Genomic DNA, 23417 nt, shown 5'->3' with positions numbered 1-23417 from the left:
TTCATTCAAAAATAACAATGTGATAAAGACCCAGTAACTTTTACTAGTTTACTTTGATCAAAAACGCATATTGGCTAGTGTTTTGGAAATTAATTCTTTTTGTCCTTCAAATTAAAGCTGCTGAATCCAACTAACCATTAAATCTATCAAATCCTTCTAAATTCTGTAAATGGTATATTCAGTATTTAGCAATCTTTTCTCAGTCCCGTTCTAAATGTCTCGTTCTGAAATTGTGCAGATCCTCAGCTTTTTAACTTGGTAACTTCTCTATTTGACTCAAGCAAAATTCCTTTCCATGCCTCTGGTTGTAGTTCAAGAGGTTTCTCAGATATTTTAAATTAACATCTTGGGAATTTTCAATATTAGTGAATCAGTATTCAAACTGTTCACAGTGCTATCATTCATTCTCTTTTACTCATTTTTATTTTATTCCACTCCCTTTGTGTACATGACACCTTTTCCTTTTGTTTTTCTCTTTTCTAATTGTGTGCCTCTGTCTTCTGTGCTATTTGGTTATGTGCTCTGCCATAGGGATATTTGGCTGCTGTGGAGGCACAGTTTTGCTGCAGGTATTGAAGTTACCTTGGCTCCAGTGACCTCTGGTACTGCGTTTGTGGAGTCTGCATGTTCTCCTTGTGATAGTTTTGGTTTCCCCAGGTGTTGTAGTTCCTTGCCAATGACATTAGTTGGTAGTTTTATTGGCTATTGTAAATTCCCTCCCCCCCCCCCAATGTAAGTGAAATGTGTAGCTGCCCTAAGTACATCCTTGGGTTGTGCTGGTTGTTAACGCATAAGACATATTTCACTGCATGTTTTGATGTACATTTGATAAACTATATCTAGTAGGCAATTTAGGTTTGTATGAATGCGTATGTGTAAGAGAATATGTTACAGGGAAGCAAGTGGGAGAATGTGTCTGATAGGATTGGTTTGAAAGTGGGCATGGACGATAGGCTTCCTTCTGTAGTGTCGGAAATGTGAGAAATTTTATGACTATATAGATTAGGAGGCTATAGGTGGGGGTGTATGAGGTGTCACGGGGAGGGGTAACGCCTCTAGTGAAGGGACTTGTTGTGTCCATTCTGGGGCAGCTCACTCACCTTTTGGTCCCCATCAGACACTCAGATCACAGCTGTGGCTCCAAGTAGCTGTCTGCAGCAGCCGCACCCCAGTGCACCACTTCAACAGGCAGACTAAACCAGGTGAGGGTAGCTGGTGGGCCTTATACCCTGGTGAGATGGGGACATGCCTGTCCTAGTACGTGGAATCAGCTCTGGTGGACTGGATAGATGAGATCAACAGTGAGTTTTAATGATCAGGGACGCGGTTCTGCAACACTTCATGGAGAGGAAAGGGCATTACAAGTCACAGAAGAAGTCATGGACTAAGGAAGTCCCCAGTTCTGATGACTACGTCATACCACTGCACCTGGATTTCCAAGCTTGAGAGAGTGGAACAGCCCTACTGCAATGGCTTTTCCATGTTTAAAAACTCTCCTGCATTGTTGGATTCAATGGACAGCCAGCAGTCACAGGGTACACGGCCGTCGAAGTGAAGGCAGATGCAACTGTAGCCGCCCCTCTGCATTCCCTATTAACCACGATATTCTTTCACTCTGTTTGCTTATCAATATTTTTCAACCTCTGCCATTAAAAAAAGGTGAAGACTCTTACTTCCACTGCCTTTTGAAGTTTCAAAGATTCACAATACCGACAGAGTAAATTTTGCCTCTTAAATGGGCAAACCTTTATTTTTAAAGTGACCCCTAGTTTTAGGTTCTCCCACAAGTGAATCCACATTTGTTCTTTGAAGACTTCTCAGTGTCTGTTTTAATTAAGTTAACCATGTTAACTGTTCCATTATTTTACTTGCCTTTCACTTCTGTGTGTGTCAATTCTCCTGTCTCATGGATGCCTACCATATCTCATTTGGTTTTCTTCTGTTAATGTGATATATTTATCTATATCTTAAATGCTAACGGTCCCTTTGTTGTATTATTTTATTTCTAAAAATACTGGAGGGTCTAGGATAGTTCAAAGTAAGTTTTATTATTTAGGTACATATGTCAACATGTACAACCTTGAGATTCATTTTCTTGCGGGCATGCACAGTATATCCAAGAAACATAAATTTATCAATGAAAGACTGCATCCAACAGGATGGACAAATAACCAATGTGCAAAAGACGACAAACTGTGCAAATACAAAAAAATGCAATAGATATAGAACATGAAATGGAATCCGTGAAAGTGAGTCCATAGTTTGTGGGAACAGTTCAGTGATGGGGCGAGTGAAATTATCCTCACTGGTTCAAGAGCCTGATAGTTGAGGGGTAATAACTGTTTCTGAATCCAGTGGTGGAGGTCCTGAGGCTCCTTTACTACCTTCCTGCTGGCAGTGGTAAGAGAAGAGCATGGCTTGGATGGTGGGGGCCCTTGATGGATGTTGTGACAGTGCTTCGTAGTAAATATGATGGACTTGGCTGTATGCACTACATTTTGTACGATTTTCCATTTATGGACATTGATATTTCCATACCAGGCCATGATGCAGCCGGTCAGTATACTCTATCACTCATCAATAGAAGTCTGTAGAAGCTTTACATGTCATACCGAATCTTCGCAAACTCCTAGGGCAGTAGAGACGTTGATGTGCTCTCTTCGTAATTGCACCTGGGTGCTGGACCCAGAATAGATCCTCTAAAATGAGGTATTTAAAGTTGCTGACCCCCTCCACTTCTGATTTCCCCCACTGAGGACTGGCTCATGGACCTCCAGTTTCTTCCTGAAGTCAATAAGCAGCCCCTTGGTATTGGTGACAGTGAGTAAGAGTTTGCTGTGTACCACTCAGCTAGGTACTTGATCTTCCTCCTAAATGCTGATCTGTCACCTCTTTTGATTCAGCCAACAACAGGGCTGTTGTCAACAAGTTAAAATATGGCACTGGAACTGTGCGTAGCTTCACAGTCATAAGTGTAAAGCGAGTAGAGCAGGGGGCTAAGCGCACAACCTTGTGGTGCACCTATGCTGATGGAGATTGTGGAGGAATGTTTCCGATCAGAACTCAGTGGGTCTGCAAGTGAGGAAATAGAGGATCCAATTGCGCAAGGATGGGGTAAGGTTCCTGGGTCGAGTGAAGAGCCAATGAAATGGCATCTGCTGTAGACCTATTGTGCTGGTAGGCAAATTGAAGTGGATCCAAGTCATTTCTCAAGCAGGAGTTGATGCGTTCCATCACCAACCTTTCATAGCACTTCACAGACTGAACTCACAGGGTCATCGGAGCTATGGGAGTTTGTCAAGGTTCCTCCACGTTTTGATGGTCAAGGTGAGCATAGAGGGCATTGAGCTCACCTGGGATCACAATCTTTTTGTTTACCTATCTTTAGTTTCACTTTAAGAGTTAATAACATTCAAATCTTTCTGCAGCTGTTAAGCATCTTTCAGTAATAAAATGTGGTCTGGAACTGCCACTTCACATATGAGATGGCCTTCCGAAATTTGCACCTTTAGACTTGTATCTTACTTGGTCGCCAGAACTGCATGCCACTGATATGGGCCCTCAACCTATTGCACATCTCATGGTTCATTTAGGGCTTCTGGTTGGGGAAGATTCTGAATGATATTGTGGGGACACGCTCATCTACAACTGTTTTTATAAAATCTGTGACAACTGTGGTGTATTCATTCAGATCCTTTGGGTCCTTGAAGATGGCCCAATCCACTGACTTGAAGCAATCCTGTAGCCACTTCTGCAACCACCTTTTTGTTGTCCTTACCTCTGGAGACCTGCTCTCTAGCCACTGCCTGTTAGCAGGTAGGAAGAGGACAGCCAAGTGATCAGATTTCCTGAACTGCAATTGGGCATGGAACAGTAGGTATTCCTTATCATAGTATAGCAATGGTCAAGTGTGTTGTGACCTCTGGTGCTGCAGGTCATATACTGATGATTGGGGGCAGATTTCTTCAAACAAGTCTGATTGAAGTCCCCGACTATGATTTGAAATGCATCAGCTGGGCTGTTTGGTGATTGACAGCATTCAATATCTTAAATGCCTGATTAACAATCGGCTTTTGACAGTATGTAAACTGCCGTCAGGATCACTGAGGAGAATTCTCTATGCAAGTAGAACGGTTGGCACTTAATCATTAGATGTTCCAGGTCGGGGGAACAAGAGTATGATATAACCACCATGTCAGAGTACCACAAAGAGTTAAACATGAAACACACCTCCACCTTTTGCCTTCTCTGCATCAGCAGTTTGGTCCATCCTGTGTATTGAGAAGCCTTCAGGTTTTACTGACCTATCTGGCATGTTTGGAGTAAGCCACGAGTCCATGAAACAGAGATCACAGAAATTCCTCATTCCTTCTGATACTAGGTCCTCATCCAGTTGCCAGTATTTGCTGACACATTTGGCATTCACAGAGTATGAAGGGACAGCTGGTTTAGGGGATCAGTATGGACAGGAATGATCAAACATATCACTAGCTCCTATATTGAGGTCAAGTAGGCCTGTACTATCAAGATGGATACTATTAAGTTGTGAAGTTGGGCTTCATTTATTAGTGACATTTGCAAGGATACAGGAGGCCATTTTTGCCCATCAAGACCATTCATTTTATTCTTCATTTCTGAAGACCTCTTCAAACTAATCTGTGTAAGATATGCTCTTCAACAATTTCCCCAGCCCAGTTCTTTTCATTGTTAACTTGCACTATAGATCATTTTCCATAGCCAATTAACATACCAATGTATCTTTTGGATGTGGAGGAAATTTAAGCACCTAGATGAAATCCACTCTGCAAATCTCTTTGTGAAGTTTTCCACTGAAATCTTCATCAGGCTCATTGTTAATGCCTTTGGAAAAGGTTGCACTGATTAACTCTCTAAGCTTCTGTACCATTGTAGTTAACTGAATTAATAGGAATTGTAAAAAAACAAGTCGTGATAGCAGTAAGCTAATGGACGCAACAAAGATTTAAAAACAAACTCGACTGCTTAAGTAAGTAAACTGTGTTCTTCTTACAGATAGCTCTGAAGTGTGCAGATATCAGTAACCCATGCCGGCCTTGGGAACTGAGTAAGCAGTGGAGTGAAAAAGTATCCCAAGAATTCTTCCATCAAGGTATATTGAGTGCATTGGCTCAATTTGCAGCAATATTAACTAAACTCTTTACCCCCACTCAAGAATATAGGTTTTTGAAACATAAAGACAAGTTCCATCTAATTAATACAGAGCAAGGAAAGGCTATAGGGGTATCTTAGCTTTTTGGCAAATTGAGTGTTATGAGATGTAGTGAATAAGTTAAAATCATATAATTGGTGATTTAAAATTTTTGCTTAACTGAAAACAATAAGGAAGAGGAGTTTGGCTAACAGCTATACCACTCAAAATTCAAATTAAGTCGGGCAGTAACCAGTAAAGTTAATGCACTGTTTTGTTTATAATGAAAAATAGATCAGAGCTTCATTGTAAGTTATGTTAATTTGAAACCCAGACAATAGAAAAAATGCAGCTGTTTTTTAAAACAAAAATTGTCTTTTTGGATGATCCTGGCAAAAATTAATCTGGATATTGCCTTGAAGAATTAGGTGTTCTGTAGTTATGTCATTTTAGATATGCAAATAACTTTCAATACCAACAAACCATACCTTCATTTCCTGTTCCTTCTTTGCTCAGAAGTTATAATTTAATGTATTTTATATTTTCATGACTAAGAAAAGATGAAGCAACTTAATACTTCTGTATATTGTAGGGGAAGTTTGTATATAATGAAAATAGTAAAATATTGCAGTGAAAAGGAGGTAACTTATGCAATTCTGTACTACAGAAACAATTGAAATAATTTGTTGATTTATTGGTCATTTTTCCTTACATAGGGGACATCGAAAGGAGGAATAAGCTAGATATAAGTCAGCTATGTGATCGCCGCACAGAAACTGTAGCCAATATTCAAATAGGTGAGTGATATAAGTTTCAATAAAATACAAAACAATTGTCTTCTGTTATATGTAACTACTGGAGTATTGCGTACAGTTCTGCTTGCTCCATTATAGTAAGGATGTTCAGGCTTTGGAGAGGGTGCAGAAGGGGTTTACCAGGATACTATATAGATCAGTGGGCATGTGCTATAATGAGAGGTTGGACAAACCCGGGTTGCTTACTCTGGAACGGCAGAGACTGAGGGGAGATCTGATCGAGGTTTATAAGATTGAGAGGCATAGATAGAGTAAACAGACAGTATCTTTTTCCTAGGGTTCAATTTTATAATGCAGAGGGCATGTGTTTAAGGTGAGAGGGGTAAATTAAAGGAGATGTGAGGGCAAGTATTTTACAGAGGTGCCTGGATTACATTGCTGAGGTGAGAAATAACAGGAGCTTTGAAGAAACATTTAAATAAGCACATGAACATGAGAAAAATGGAAGGATATAGACATTGTGGAGGCAGAAGAGATTACTTCAGTTGGTCATTTGATTACTAATATAATTCTTCTGGCACAACGTTGTAGGCCAAAGAGCCTGTTCCTGTGCTGTACTGTTCTATGTTCTATTTACTGCCATTATGCAGGTACAATCATAGAGTCACAGAAAAGTACAGCACACAAACAGGCCCCTTGGCCCATCCAGTCTGTGCTGAACCATTTAAAGTGCCTATTCCCATCAACCTGCACCCAGACCATAGCCCTCCATACCCCTACCATCCCTGTACCTATCCAAACTTCTCTTAAATGTTGAAATCGAGCTTGCATGCAGACTTGCACTGGCAGTTTGTTCCACACTCTCACGACCTTCTGAGTGAAACTTCCCCTCGTTCCCCTTAAACTTTACACCTTTCACCCTTAACCTATAACCTATAGTTGTAGTGCCACCCAACTTCAGTGGGAAAAGCCTACTTGCATTTACTCTGTCTATACCCCTCATAATTTTGTATATCCCAAGCAAATCTCCCCTCAATCTTCTATTTTCCAAAAAATAAAATTCTAACCTATTTAGTCTTCCCTTATAATTAAAGCAGACATCCCACCTCTCCCGGAAGTTCCGGGAGTCTCCCACATATTAATAGTGGCTCCCTGATGCCCGCAAATTGTATACAATATCACGGAAATCAATTTTTTTGAGAGCGAGCGAGAGAAAGCAAGAGAGAGTGCGAGAGCGACCACGAGAGAGAGAGAGAGAAAGCAAGCGAGAGCGAGAGTGAGCGAGAGCGAAAGCGAGAGAGAAAGCGAGCGAGAGAGAGAGAAAGCAAGCGAGAGAGCTTGACAGCGTGTGAGCGACCACGAGAGAGCGCGCGCCATGGCAGAGTGTTCCAAAAAAAATATAAAATGTACGTCACCTCAGACTACACTAAAGTGTACCCCTGTCTAATAGGGGTCAAAATAATGATGGTGTTGCTCGCTGCACTGTTTGTAACAGTGACTTTTCTATTGCCCATGGTGGGTTAAAATGTAAAAGACATGTTGAGGTGAGTTTAACAGGTGTCATTCGTTCATTAGCATAGCTAACGTTATTTAAACTAGCTGGCTGGCTGCTAAGGAGCTACTCTATTGCAGACATCCCACCTCTCTCGGAAGTCTCCCGCAAATTGTGGTGCTACCTCCCTGAAATGAGTTTTTGCAGGGTGGGATGTCTGTTAAAGCAACATTCTCGTCAATTTTCTCTGTGCTCTTTCAACCTTATTTACATTTTTCCTGTAGTTAGGTGACCGAAACTGCACATAATACTCCAAATTAGGCCTCACCAGCGTCTTGTACAACTTCAACATAATATCCCATCTCCCATACTCAATACTTTGATTTACGAAGGCCAATGTGACAAAAGCTTTCTTTACGACCCTATCTGCTTGTGCTGCCACTTTCAATGAATTATAGAGCTGTTTTTCCAGATCCCTTTGTTCCGCTGCACTCCCAAATGCCCTGCCTTTTACTGTGTAAGACCTACCCTGGTTGGTCCTACCTAAGTGCAATACCACACACATGTCTGCATTAAATTCCATCTGACAGTTTTTAGCCCAATTTTCCAGCTGGTCCAGATTCCACTGCAAGCTCTGATAGTCTTCCTCACTGTCCACTCCAGCCCAGTCTTAGTGCTACCCGCAAATTTGCTGATCCAGGTAACCACATTATCATCCAGATCATTGATATAGATTACAAAAAAACAACAGACCCAATACCAATCCCTGCAGCACTCCACTAGTCAAAGGCCTCCAGTCAGAGAGGCAGCCATCTACAACCACACTCTGGCTTCTGCCACAAAGCCAATGTCTAATCCAATTTACTAATGCATCTTGAATGCCGACCAACTAAATTTTCTTGACCAACCTCATGTGGGACCTTGTCAAATACTTTGCTGTAGTCCATGAACACAACATCCATTGCCTTCCCTTCATCAACTTTCCTGGTAACTTCCTCAAAAAGCTTTAAGATTGGTTATACATGACCTACACACACAAAGCCATGTTAACTATCCCTAATGAGTCCATGTCTATCCAAATATTTGTATATCTGGTCCCTTAGATTACCTTTCAGTAACTTTCTCACTACTGATGTCAGGCTCACCAGACTATAATTTCTTGGTTTATTTTTAGAACCTTTCTTAAACAGCGGAACATTAGCTATCCTCCAATCCTCCGGTACCTCACCTGGTGTTAAGGATGATTTAAATATCGCAGCTATGGCCCCTGCAATTTCTGTACATACCTCCCATAAGGTCTGAAGGAACATCTCCTCCTCTGTAAGGGTCCTTGACCTCACTGATGCTTTGCCTCACTTCTATCGACTCTGTGTCCACCTCCTGAGTAAATACAGATGCAGAAATCTATTTAAGATCTCCCCACCTGCCATATCTTTTGGCTCCACACATGGATTACGATTCTGATCTTCTAGGGGATCAATTTTGTCTCTTGCAATCCTTTCGCTCTTAACAGATCTGTAGAATCCCTTGGGATTCGTTTTCATCTTGTCTGCTCGGGTAACCTCATGCCTTTTAGCCGTCTTGATTTCTTTCTCGTACTCCGTAAGTACCTAATTTGTTCCTACCTGCCTATATCTGCTATGCACCTCTTTTTTTTTCTTAAACCAGGTCCTCAATAACTCTCGAAACCAAGGTTCCCTAGACCTGTCACCTTTTGTGTTTTATTCTCACAGACACATACAAGCTTTGTACTCTCAAAATTTCACTTTAGAAGGACTGCCACTTGCCAAGTATACTTTTTGCAGGAAAACAATCTGTCCCAATCCACACTTGCCAGATCCTTTCCGATACCAACAGGGTTGTCCTTTCTCCAACTAACAATCTAAACCCGCGGACCAGACCTATCTTTCCTTATTTATGTTGGAACTAATGGCATTTTGATCACTTGATGCAGTGTTCCTGTACACGAACTTCTGTCATCCGCCTTGTCACATTCCCTAATAGCAGATCAAGTATTGCACACTCTCTCAGTGGCACTTCTATGTACCGATTAAGGAATCTTTCCTGAACACATTTGACAAACTCTATCTGATCTAGTCCTTTTACAGTATGAGAGTCCTGGTGAATGTGGAAAGTTAAAATTGCCTTAGACCATAAGCTATAGGAGCAGAATTAGCTATTCAGCCCATTGAATCTGCTCTGCCATTCCATCATGGCTGATCCCGGATCCCATTCAACCCCATACACCTGCCTTCTTGCCATATCCTTTGATGCCCTAACAGATCAGGAGACTATTAGCTTCCGCGTTAAATATACGCACGGTCTTGGCTTCCTCTGCAGTCTGTGGCAGAGCATTCCACAGATTTACTACTCCCTGGCTAAAAGAAATTCCTCCTTACCTCTGTTCTTAAGGGTCACCCCTTAAGTTTGAGGCCGTCCTTTAGTTCTGGATACCCCTACAATAGGAAACATCCACCCTATCTAGTCCTTTCAACATTCAGTAGGTTTCAGTGAGATCCCTCTACATTCTTCTAAATTCTAGTGAGTACAGCCCAAAGCTGCCAAACTCTCCTTGTATGTTCACCCCTTCATTCCCAGATTCACCCTTGTGAACCTCCTCTGGACTCCCTCCAATGACAACATATCCTTTCTGAGATATGCGGCCTAAAACTGTTGACAATGCTCTAAATGCTGCTTGACTAGTGTATTGTAAAGGCTCAGCATTATCTCCTTGCTTTTGTATTCTATTCCCCTTGAAATAAATGCCAACATTGCTTTGTCTTCTTACCACAGACTCAAGCTGTAAATTAATCTTCTGGGAGTCTTGCACGAGGAGGTCCCTCTGCACTTCTGATGTTTGATACATTTCCCAACACTATCTTCCATATGGCACTTTATTGCCCATTCTTCCAATTTGTTTAAATCCTGCTGCAATCACATTGCTTCCTTAGCACTGCCTACCCCTCCACCTTTCTTTGTATCATCAGAAAACTTTGCCATAATGCCATCAATTCCATTATCCAAATCATTGAATAAGGATGTGACCCTGCTGAACCTCACATCACAGCGCTAAGCAGTATTGCACCCATATTGTACTGTCTCAGTACTTTTATATTTGTGTGCTGTAGCACTTACTTTTTATTCGCGGTTATTTTGTAAATAACACTATTCTTTGCATTTCTGGTTAGATGCTAACTGCATTTCATTGGCTTTGTATCTGTACTTGGCACAATGACAATAAAGTTGAATGTAATCTAATCTAATCCAATCATTGACAAACAATGTGAAAAGCAACAGTCCCAATACTGACCCTTGAGGAACACCACTAGTCACTGGCAGCCAACCAGAAAAGGCCTGTTATGCACTCATTATCATCATCATCATCATCATCATCATCATCAGGTGCCATGCCCAATTTGAGCTTTGACTGCCATGACCCACACACTTGTTTTGGGTCAAGTGGATCAATTCATTGGTATTCATTTCCATTCTCTGGCTGCTGTCTCCATCATCATTTGTCTTTGTCTTCCTCTTGCTTTCTTCCCTTCAATCTTTCCCATAATTACCATGCATTCTAACTCCTCTTTCCTAATCACATGTCCAATGAAGTTACATTGCCTTTTCATGATCTCATATATTATTTCTCTTTTTGTGTTTGCTCTGTTCATGACATCCTCGTTAGATATTCGTTTCGTCCATGATATTTTTTGCATGCTCCTCAGAAACCACATCTCTGCTGCTACAATTTGTTTCCTCATGTTACTAGATATTGTCCAACGTTCTGAGCCATATAACATAACTGGATAAACATAACATTTCAGTACTCTGAGGTGGATTGTCATGCCTAGTTTAGTATTGTCAGTATACTTTTCATTCTCGTAAAGGTGTCTTTTGCCATCCCTATTCTTCTTTTGATGTCCAAGTCGCACCTGCCATCTGATGTCATCCAGCTTCCTAAGTAGCAAAAGTTCTTGCACTGCTTCCTGCCTGTCAGTCATTCCTCTATCCATGCCAATATATTTCCTATAATACCACAGGATTTTATCTTGTTAAGCAGCCTCGTGTGTGGTACCTTATCAAATGCCTTCTGAAAATCCAAGTAACTACATCCACTGTCTCTTCTTTGTCCACCGTGCTTGTTACTTCCTCAAAGAACTCTAATGGAATTGTTGGGCAAGATTTCCCTTCAGAGAAACCATGCTGACTTTGACTTATTTTATCATTAGTCCCCAAGTACCTCGAAACCTCATCCTTTATAATAGATTCTAACACTTTCCCAACCACTGAGGTTAGGCTAACTGGCCTATAATTTCTTTTCTTTTGCCTTCCTCCCTTCTTAAAGAGTGGAGTGATATTTGCAATCTTCCAGTCCTCCGGGACCATGCCAGAATCAAGTGATTCTTAAAAGATAATGACCAGTGCACCCGTTATCTCTTCAACAACCTCTCTCAGGACTCTGGGATGTTGTCCATTCGGCCCAGGTGACTTATCCACATTAATACCTTTGAGTTTGCCCAGCACTTTTTTCCTTTATAATAGCAATGGTTCTTACTCCTGCTCGCTGACACTCACTGACCTCTGGCACACTGCTAGTGTCTTCCACAGTGAAGACAGATGCAAGTACCCATTAAATTCATCTGCCATTTCTTCATCCCCTATTACTACCTCACCAGCATCATTTTCCGGTGGTCCAATATCAACTCTTGTCTCCCTTTTACTCTTTATATAACTGAAAAAGCCTTTGGTATCCTGCTTTATATTATTGGCTAGTCTGCCCTCATTTCATCTTCTCCCCTCTTGTATAATAACCTTATGTTTCTTGCAACAGTCTGTAACCTCTCTACAAATTTCTTCCTCTAAATCACACAGACTGTTGGGTGGTCTATAATAAAACCTCATTAACGTGGTCATACCTCTCTTATTCCTCAGTTCCACCCATAAAGCCTCACTAGACGAGTTGTCCAGTCTGTCCTGACTGAGCACTGCTGTGACATTTTCACCGTGCTCAACCTTTGATTCTTGAATTCATCTGAGGTTTTAACAACATCTGTCTCCACATCTTCTTTACTATCTATTCTGACACTCTGGTTCCCACTCCCCTACAACTCTAGTTTAAACCCCACCATGCAGCATTAGCAAATCTTCCTTTTAGGATATTAGTCCCACACCAATTTAGGTGCAAACCATCTCTTCTGTACAGGTCCCACATTCCCTGGAAGAGAGCGCAATGATCCAAAAACCTGATGCCCTCCCTCCTACACCAACCCCCCAGCCACATATACTGTATGATCTTCCTATTTCTGGCCTCACTAGCACGTGGCACAGGTAGCAATCCTGAGATCAGAACCCTGGAATTCCTGTTCTATAACATAGCACCCAAGTCCCTGAACTCACTTTGCAGAACCTCATCACTATGTTATTGGTATCCCCACTGATATAACTTGCAAATGTAAAGAAGGAAAACAATAAATAAACTGGTGGGGGGCGGGGAGGAAGATCTATCTACAGCTTTTTTGCTTTCTTTCATTCAAACCTCCCCTTGCTGAAACTTCAGAGCTGAAGCCTCAAATAACCACTGTCCGCTCTAATGGCCACTCTGTTTGCCCCTGCCATATTTTAATTTGTTCTTGCCAATCAATCCAAACTGCCGTGCATCAATGCCTTATATACCCAATCGGCGAACCTGAGTGAGCTACGTCTTCTCACGCTTCTGATCGCTGATTGTATAGGTGTGAAAGAATTCAACTAGCAAAATGACAAATGAGAGGGAAAAATATCAGTCATTTATATTTTGAAGAAATACATGTAAAAAGCAGGAAGTTTGAAATTCAAATAAAATAAGTCAGTTCGCAAACACGAGGAAATCTGCAGATGCTGGAATTTCAAGCAACACACACAAAAGTTGCTGGTGGAACGCAGCAGGCCGGGCAGCATCTATAGGAAGAGGTACAGTCGAAGTTTCGTGCCGAGACCCTTCGTCAAGACTAATTGAAAGAAGAGCTAGTAAGAGATTTGAAAGGGGGAGGGGGAGATCTGAAATGATAGGAGAAGACAGGAGGGGGAGGGATGGAGCCAAGAGCTGGACAGTTGATTGGCAAAAGGGATGTGAGAGGATCATGGGACAGGAGGCCTAGGGAGAAGGAAGCGGGGGGGGTCCCAGAGGATGGGCAATAACGGATGGAGTACGAGGGGGAGGTGGGGCAGCTTTGTTTTTCTCTTCTCCCATATTTCAAGACAATTGAATATTGTGATGACTGGTTTATCACAGTTCTTGTTAATTCACAGGATGGAAGTGACCAATTATTCTGAGAATCAATTAGTGTGTAACAGAGCATATTATAGTTAGTTTCATGTGTATAGTCTCAAAGTAAAATTCATTTTTAAGAAATTGTTTGATTTTTATGTTGAAGAGCTATTACATAGGTATATATCTTTAAAAAAAAGCAGTGATTGGTTTGTTTTTAATCTACTTGAATTGATGATGTGTGACTTAGCACACTTGCCTGTGACCAATGAAAAAAATTAAACTTCCTTGTTCCTTCGAGCAGTGTTTCAACTAAAATGAATATACTCATTTACTTAAGCTTTCATAATTAATATTGATAACAAATGTAATTGAGTATAGATTAAACTTAACAAACATTTTGTTTTGCACACCAGGTTTTATAACTTACGTTGTGAAGCCTCTTTTTGTGGAGTGGTCTCGATTCATCAACAGCACACTGTCACAGACCATGCTTGGACATCTTAGTTTGAATAATGCCAGCTGGAAAAGATTATTACAGGAACAGACCCAGAGTAGAGAGGATTCTATTTGAGAGGAAATGAACTGACATACCTCAGGAAAGCCGAGAATTCTTCTATTTCTCTCACTCCACTCATTCGGTGGGTGCTGGACAATGAATTTTCAGCCTATTAGGCTGAAGGCAAATGAGATGATGCTTTTAGGTGAGGAATTGAAATATATTTGTAGGCTTTCATTGCCACGGTTGTATGTGTAGCCATGTCAACATAAACGTAATTCAATGCTTTCTTCAAAGCATCATATTGCTTTTTTGCTCCTTGCAAAGCCTGAATATAAAGCAATACACAAATACCTCAGTTGGCTTTTGTGAGACATTGAGCACATAAACTGCAATGGTGGCCACACTGAAGAGAATGGGAAAAAAGGGTGGCAGTGTTCCAGGAAGTGCCATTTATTAATGGTTAGTTTGAATACTGTTATACAGATTGATACTTGCAATTTCTGCACTCGGGGTTTTCTGTGGTTTTTTTAAGGCTAAAATATGAACTTAAATATTCTTATGTTGGTACAAGAAGAGCTTTTGTACTCTTCTCACCATTTTGGAGTGACTGAATGCATGCAATGAAGCCAGTCCTTTTTCTGCCTCAGAGATTTGTTTACAATGCTGTATTTTTGATACTTTGGTTCTGGTTCTTGCCTTGAAGCATAGTGAAAAAGGAACCACTAATTTGGGAAATGTTAGTTGGTAAGAATATAGAACAAAATATGCTGCAGTTTGTTTTTAATCTTTTGTGATGCCATTTAAGTTTCCATGGAAACCTCTACTGCCATGGTGTTCCTTTAGTGCACTGTGAATCCAGCCTTCATCTCTGATCACAGCTAAGCTTCAGCGTGTATAGCAACAAAGTGCTGCTGGCCTTTACCTTCTTAGGGGAGTGTCGAAGAAACAACATAAAAACAGATTAGTGGGTGAAATCAACGTATGAACTGCACTTAGTGATAGTTTGTTGTAAAGATCAGATCAGGATATTTGTCTGTCTGAAGCATTTGGAATCTGTATAGCAGAACATACTGCTACATTCACCATTCTGTTTTCTTCATAATGTGAAAATATGCATGAATTAAACAGCCAGATTGAAGAAATATTGCTAAAATGCCTTAAAACTATGCACAAAGCTAAGTGACCAAATCTGTTTTTTTTAAAGTGCATTGTTCCTCGACCTTTTGCGAGTGAATTGTTACTCCCCTATAGGCCTCGTCTGATGTGGAAAAATTGAACCCTTTGTAGGATAAGAATACAAATGTTCTTTTAAATTTCAAACATTCCATTTTGTATTTTACAATGTTTTAAATAGTTGATTATGTACAGTAAGCACAACTATATCTTAAGTTTGCATTTTTCAGTGAAACAAATTGGTGCTTTTCTCTTTTTAGTTAATTTGTATTCTAGGACTGTTTTTAAAAAAAAAAAAATTAATTCTGTTTATAATTTGTTGCAACAGCCATCATTAGAGATGAAGGCTTCAATGTTAAGCTTAGGAACATTACCAGGTTGTTGGCAGAGTTGCCATATTCATATTTTGATATGCCTGTTGCTGTTTAAAATTTTGAATAAAAAAGTTGACATACCTTTTCAACTATTTGCCTGTTTAATTTAAAGTTTTAATTCTTGGAAATTCATCACCTGCATTGATGCAAAATTGCTTGACATAGAATTGTCAAACTTTCACTTTATAAAACGATTTGATTGAACACAGTACAGGTCCTTTGGCCCATGTTGTTATGCTGACCTTTTAAGCTTCTCCAAGACCAAGATAATACACCTCTATCAAATCATCTCTCATCCTTCTATGCTGCAACATATCCCCATAAAATATGCTCTCTAAGCCAGGCAAATTTGTGGTAAATCTGCAGTTTGCTGGAGGAACACAGCAGGTCAAGCAGAATTTGTGGGAGTGGGAGGAATTGAAAAATAGACTGATGCAGGGTTTTGACCTGAAATGTTAGCTGTTTCATCCACTCTATAGAGGTACTGAATTCCTTCAGCAGATTGTTTAATGCTCCAGACTCCAGTATCTGCAGTCTCCTGCCTCTATTATAAATCACTGAACAAAGGTCTTCAGATAATTGCTGTTGGCAAAACAAGTATCCAGCCACATTAAAAGTGTAGTAACTGAGACAATGCCAATTCAATCTCTGCACAGTGGATTGGAAGTTGGGACAGAAAGCTTAAACAATGTAGCAGGGTGCAACAGCCTTTTATAAGATTTAGTCAAAGTTGCTCTATATTAGAGATGCAAATTACGTAACCTGTCATTGAAAAACAAATCTCAGTTCAATGATGTTTTAGAACATAGAATAGTACAGCACAGTACAGGCCCTTCAGCCTACAATGTTGTACCAACCCTCAAACCCTGCCTCCCATATAACCCCCCACCTTTAAATTCCTCCATATACCTGTCTAGTAGCTTCTTAAATTTCACTAGTGTATCTGCCTCCACCACTGACTCAGGCAATGCATTCCACGCACCAACCACTCTCTGAGTAAAAAACCTTCCTCTAATATCCCCCTTGATCTTCCCACCCATTACCTGAAAGCCATGTCCTCTTGTATTGAGCAGTGGTGCCCTGGGGAAGAGGCGCTAGCTGTCCACTCTATCTATTCCTTTTAATATCTTGTACACCTCTATCATGAAATAGTGGATGCATTAGTGATAATTTTTCAAAACTCGTTAGATTCTGGACTAGTTCCTGAGGATTGGAGGGTGGCTAATGTAACCCCACTTTTTAAAAAAGGAGGGAGAGAGAAACCGGGGAATTATAGGCCGGTTAGCCTAACGTCGGTGGTGGGGAAACTGCTGGAGTCAGTTATCAAGGATGTGATAACAGCACATTTGGAAAGCGGTGAAATGATCGGACAAAGTCAGCATGGATTTGTGAAAGGAAAATCATGTCTGACGAATCTCATAGAATTTTTTGAGGATGTAACTAGTAGAGTGGATAGGGGAGAACCAGTGGATGTGGTATATTTGGATTTTCAAAAGGCTTTTGACAAGGTCCCACATAGGAGATTAGTGTGCAAACTTAAAGCACACGGTATTGGGGGTAAGGTATTGGTGTGGGTGGAGAATTGGTTAGCAGACAGGAAGCAAAGAGTGGGAATAAACGGGACCTTTTCAGAATGGCAGGCGGTGACTAGTGGGGTACCGCAAGGCTCAGTGCTGGGACCCCAGTTGTTTACAATATATATTAATGACTTGGAAGAGGGAATTAAATGCAGCATCTCCAAGTTTGCGGATGACACGAAGCTGGGTGGCAGTGTTAGCAGTGAGGAGGATGCTAAGAGGATGCAGGGTGACTTGGATAGGTTGGGTGAGTGGGCAAACTCATGGCAGATGCAATTTAATGTGGATAAATGTGAAGTTATCCACTTTGGTGGCAAAAATAGGAAAACAGATTATTATCTGAATGGTGGCCGATTAGGAAAAGGGGAGGTGCAACGAGACCTGGGTGTCATTATACACCAGTCATTGAAAGTGGGCATGCAGGTACAGCAGGCGGTGAAAAAGGCGAACGGTATGCTGGCATTTATAGCGAGAGGATTCGAGTACAGGAGCAGGGAGGTACTACTGCAGTTGTACAAGGCCTTGGTGAGACCACACCTGGAGTATTGTGTGCAGTTTTGGTCCCCTAATCTGAGGAAAGACATCTTTGCCATAGAGGGAGTACAAAGAAGGTTCACCAGATTGATTCCTGGGATGGCAGGTCTTTCATATGAAGAAAGACTGGATGAACTGGGCTTGTACTCATTGGAATTTAGAAGATTGAGGGGGGATCTGATTGAAACGTATAAGATCCTAAAGGGATTGGACAGGCTAGATGCAGGAAGATTGTTCCCGATGTTGGGGAGGTCTAGAACGAGGGGTCACAGTTTGAGGATAGAGGGGAAGCCTTTTAGGACCGAGGTTAGGAAAAACTTCTTCACACAGAGAGTGGTGAATCTGTGGAATTCTCTGCCACAGCAAACTGTTGAGGCCAGTTCATTAGCTATGTTTAAAAGGAAGTTAGATATGGCCCTTGTGGCTACAGGGGTCAGGGGGTATGGAGGGAAGGCTGGGTTCTGAGTTGGATGATCAGCCATGATCATAATAAATGGCGGTGCAGGCTCGAAGGGCCGAATGGCCTACTCCTGCACCTATTTTCTATGTTTCTATGTTTCTATGTCTCCTGTCATCCTGCTTCTCTCCAAAGAGTAAAGCCCTAACTCCCTTAATCTCTGATCATAATCCATACTCTCTAAACCAGGCAGCATCCTGGTAAATCTCCTCTGTACCCTTTCCAGTGCTTCCACATCCTTCCTATAGTGAGGCAACCAGAACTGGACACAGTACTCCAAGTGTCGCCTAACCAGAGTTTTATAGAGCTGCATCATTACATCGCAACTCTTAAACTCTATCCCTCGACTTATGAAAGCTAACACCCCATAAGCTTTCTTAACTACCCTATCTACCTGTGAGGCAACTTTCAGGGATTTGTGGACATGTACCCCCAGATCCCTCTGCTCCTCCACGCTACCAAGTATCCTGCCATTTACTTTGTACTCTGCCTTGGAGTTTGTCCTTCCAAAGTGTACCACCTCACACTTCTCCAGGTTGAACTCCATCTGCCACTTCTCAGCCCACTTCTGCATCCTATCAATGTCTCTCTGCAATCTTTGACAATCCTCTACACTATCTACAACAGCACCAACCTTTGTGTCATCTGCAAACTTGCCAACCCACCTTTCTACCCCCACATCCAGGTCGTTGATAAAAATCACGAAAAGTAGAGGTCCCAGAACAGATCCTTGTGGGACACCACTAGTCACAACCCTCCATTCCGAATGTACTCCCTCCACCATGACCCTCTGCCTTCTGCAGGCAAGCCAATTCTGAATCCACCTGGCCAAACTTCCCTGGATCCCATGCCTTCTGACTTTCTGAATAAGCCTACAGTGTGAAACCTTGTCAAATGCCAATACAATCTCTGCACAGTGGATTGGAAGTTGGGACAGAAAGCTTAAGCAATGTAGCAGGGTGCAACAGCCTTTTATAAGATAAGATTTTAGAAGATGTTTTCAAAATTTCAGAAGGCTATTTGCAGGTCATGTACAACCAGATGAAAAATTTTCAGCTTATTTAAAAAAAAAATAACTGTGAGGAAACAGTGCTCTACTCACTACACCTCTGGTGCTACTTTCCTTCTTGCCAAGGGTGTCAAGATCTTCATTAAGATGCATTCCAGCCAACATGGTAGTAGAAAAGGATATAGTACTTTCCTAGCATAGATGACAAATAAATTCTTCTTGTGTTTCCAGCCAGGTAGTAATTTGTAGAGAAAAGATTTTGATACATTTTCCTTGATTGATCTTGCATATTAATTTGTACTCTCACAAATGTTGCCTAAATAGTCAATATCTGCTGCATTTTGATTTAAAGTATTTCCCATGCTCTTAAAAGTGCCCAAGCTCCACTGGTAAGAAGAAAGGATTTTTACTTGAATACACAAATCCTAGGAGCAAATACAATAGTCAGTAGAGCTCAATATTTTCTACTCCATCAAGTTCGATAACCAGACATGACTTCTTATTCAAGCTCAGCATCTACCATGTAATCTCATTGGAACGCAGCAGGCCAGGCAGCATCTCTAGGAAGAGGTACAGTCAACGTTTCAGGCTGAGACCCTTCATCAAGACTAACTGAAAAAAGAGATAGTAAGAGATTTGAAAGTGGGAGGGGGAAGGGGGAGATCTGAAATGATAGGAGAAGGCAGGAGGGGGAGGGATGGAGCTAAGAGCTGGAAAGTTGATTGGCAAAAGGGATATGAGGCTGGAGAAGGGAGAGGATCATGGGACGGGAGGCCTAGCGAGAAAGAAAGGGGGAGGGGGGAAGCCCAGAAGATGGTCAAGGAGTTATAGTGAGAGGGACAGAGGGAGAGAAACGAGAGAGAGAGAGAAAAAAATTAATAATAATAATATATACATAAATAAATAACAGATAGGGTATGAAGGGGAGGTGGGGCATTAGCGGAAGTTAGAGAAGTCACTGTTCATGCCATCAGGTTGGAGGCTACCCAGACAGAATATAAGGTGTTGTTCCTTCAACCTGAGTGTGGCTTCATCTTGACAGTAGAGGAGGCTGTGGATTGAGATATCAGAATGGGAATGGGACGTGTGTGAGGAAGGCCCATCACTAACTAGGGATAGCACATGGCGCACTCGGTAAAACACTCATCCCCAGCAGTAATAGTCATTGGGTCTGAAACAGAGCTGCTGCATAGAGTTGTCTCATATAGTGGCAGCGGCAACCTGCACAGGTGTGCTGATGGTGGAGGATACAATCTTTAATTGGATAACTGAGTTAATTAGCTTTTGGTTGGTTTGCGGGAGGGGCTTAGCAGTTATAAACCTCAGGTTACCAAGGCTTTGGGGTTAGTTTTCTTTGGTGTTTAGTCTGACATTATCTATCTCTATCTCTATCTCTATCTCTATCTCTATCTCTATCTCTATCTCTATCTCTATCTCTATCTCTATCTCTATCTCTATCTCTATCTCTATCTCTATCTCTATCTCTATCTCTCTATATATATATATATTGTTTTTTTTCCCAGTTTTTGTCTTGTTTTGAGGTAAGTAAAAGTACCTCAATTTATTTTTGCGATTCAAGCCATCTGGTTATTTTTCTTTAACAATTGACCCACAGTTTTTTGTGGAATTAAAATGTGTGGCCACTGGGAGATCCTGCTTTCTCTGGAGGACAGAGCGTAGGTATTCAGCGAAATGGTCTCCCAGCCTGTGTTGGGTCTCATCAATATATAGAAGGCTGCATCGGGAGCACCAGACGCAGTATATCACCCTAGCCGACTCACAGGTGAAGTGTTGCCTCACCTGGAAGGACTGATAGGGGACCTGTCCTGGACCGATCATATAAATATAATTGCGAAGAAAATATGACAGCACCTCTACTTCCTCAGGAGTCTGCAGAGATTCAGTATGTCATCAAAGACCTTGGAAAACTTCTACAGATGTGTGGTGGAAAGTGTGCTGACTGGCTGCATTATGACCTGGTATGGGAAAAACAATGACTTTGAGTGGAAAATCCTACAAAAGGTAGTGGATTTGGCTCAATTCAAAAGTTTAAAGTAAAATTTATTATGTCACCACATACAACCCTGAGCTTTTTCTGCAGGAATATGTAGCAAATGTATAGAATGGTAACTGTAGACAGGACCAATGAACAACAAACTGCAAATGCATATATAAATATATATCAATAAATAACGAGCATGAAATAACAAGATAAAGAGTCCTTCAAGTGAGACCATTGGTGGTGGGAACACCATTAATAGAATGAGTGTAGTTATCCTCTTTTGCTCAAGAGTCTGATGGTTGAGAGGTAGTAACTGTCTTGAACCTGGTGGTGCGAGCCCTGAGGCACTCGTAGCTCCTACCTGTATTCACCCTTTTCGATTTTGTCCTCCTTTTATGCTGCAACTCATCTGGTTGAGTACAATTTTGCCTATCATAACCCTCTCTTTGCTGGGAGTCTCACTACATGTTATCTCTGTTTGTAAACCAACTACCAGCACTATCACTCCGGTTCCTGTGCTCCTGCCAAATTAGAAGTGTTCCCAATACAGCCTCTCGCACTGTTGGTGTGTTGAGAAGCCTCACTGCAAGGACTAGTGTTCCAGAACAGTGACAATGGACCACAGTATGTGGCAGAACTGTTTCAGTTGTTCCTGAAAGTGAATGGAGTAAGATATATTACATCTGCATCATGCCACCCAGCTACGAATGGCTTGGTGGAAAGCTTTGTCCCGAGTCTAAAGGACACACTGTGAACAATGTCAGCAAATACCCACTACACTAACACTGAACCAGAAGCTTGCCAATTTCCTCCTTGCATATCGTCCCTTGTGCTCAGGTTTGGATCTCCTGAAGTCCAATTCAGGAGGAGTGTGCAGGACAAACAGTTGAGACAAATTGAAGGCTTCTTAAACAAGGAGTTTCAATGTTTCACTCATGGACAAGCAGTCCTTGTGAGGGACTACAGAAGTGATTAAAAGTGGGTACCTGGAAAAATTAAAGACAGAACTAGACCACTCTCCTACACAGTGGAGACTGTGTTTGATGTCATCTGGAAATGACTCAATCAGTTGAGGAGAGCAGAGTCAATTGTTGGAGAAGAAAGGTGGCCAGAGCTGTCAGAACCCCTTCCTGCAGTCATAGAATCAACTCTTACAACCACCATGGAGGAGGATCCAGAACACAAGTCTCACCTGCCAACCAGAGTGAAACCCCTTGTCAGGAAAGACGTCATCCCACAAGAGGAAGGAAAGCCTGAACAGCACTTCTATCTTTAGGCCTGAATGGGTCAACTTAAATACTTACTATGCTGTGGATGTCAGAGTGCTATATGTATCATATAACATACTGTATCTATAGTTGAGAAGCATTCTATATTGAGTTGGAGTTTATAGCCAAGCAGACAGGAGTGTTGTGTATTTAATACTTAAGTCATCTTTGAGTAATATTGTAAATATATTGTTTGGTTAAGCATTCTCATTCATTTAAATAATTCATTGCGGGTTATATGTGAAAATAAGTGAACTGCATACATCATGACACTGCCACGCGAGAAGTGTGTGCCTCGCTTAAGGTAAACACGAAGTTAGATGTGTTTTCCAGATTCCCTTATTCTTATTTCACTCAGATTTTATGTTTTGGAGTTACAAACATAACACCTAATAATCTGTATAGGAACCACGACTCACAGTTGCTTTGCCTCACTTCTACAGACTCTGAGTCCAACTCCCAGGTAAATACAGATGTGAAAAAGCCATTTAAGATCTCTTTCACCTCTTTCAGCTCTACATATCAATGACCACTCTGATCTTCAAGGACAAATTTTCTCCCTTGTTATCCTTTTGTCTTAATACATCAGTAGAAACCTTTGAGGTTCTCCAACACCTTGTCTGCTAGAAAAGCCGCATATCTTTTTTTTAGCCCTCCTGGACTCAGAGTATTCTCTTACATTTCTTATACTTCTCAAGTACCTCATTTACTGTACTTTATTGTCACCAAACAATTGATGCTAGAGTGTAAAGTTATCCACTTTGGTGGCAAAAATAGGAAAACAGATTATTATCTGAATGGTGGCCGATTAGGAAAAGGGGAGGTGCAACGAGACCTGGGTGTCATTATACACCAGTCATTGA

The 23417-nt window shown here is 41.3% G+C and overlaps 1 protein-coding gene across 2 annotated transcripts in view; it reads left to right on the top strand.

Annotated features, from left to right (window-relative positions):
• Positions 1 to 15782, top strand: part of pde7a (phosphodiesterase 7A) — a 180766-nt gene extending 164984 nt beyond the window's left edge. For both annotated transcript variants that reach the window (XM_063064360.1, XM_063064369.1), the window contains 3 exons: positions 5032 to 5128; positions 5884 to 5964; positions 14075 to 15782. In XM_063064360.1, the coding sequence (XP_062920430.1) occupies positions 5032 to 5128; positions 5884 to 5964; positions 14075 to 14232 (336 nt within the window). In that variant the 3' untranslated portion in view covers positions 14233 to 15782. The remainder of the gene's footprint in view (positions 1 to 5031; positions 5129 to 5883; positions 5965 to 14074) is intronic.
• The last annotated feature ends 7635 nt before the right edge of the window (positions 15783 to 23417 follow it).

This window comes from Mobula hypostoma, chromosome 1 (genome assembly GCF_963921235.1).
Source record: "Mobula hypostoma chromosome 1, sMobHyp1.1, whole genome shotgun sequence".
NCBI lineage: Eukaryota > Metazoa > Chordata > Chondrichthyes > Myliobatiformes > Myliobatidae > Mobula > Mobula hypostoma.
The sequence above is the reverse complement of the archived record's forward strand: the minus strand, read 5'-3'. Positions and strand labels throughout refer to the sequence as shown.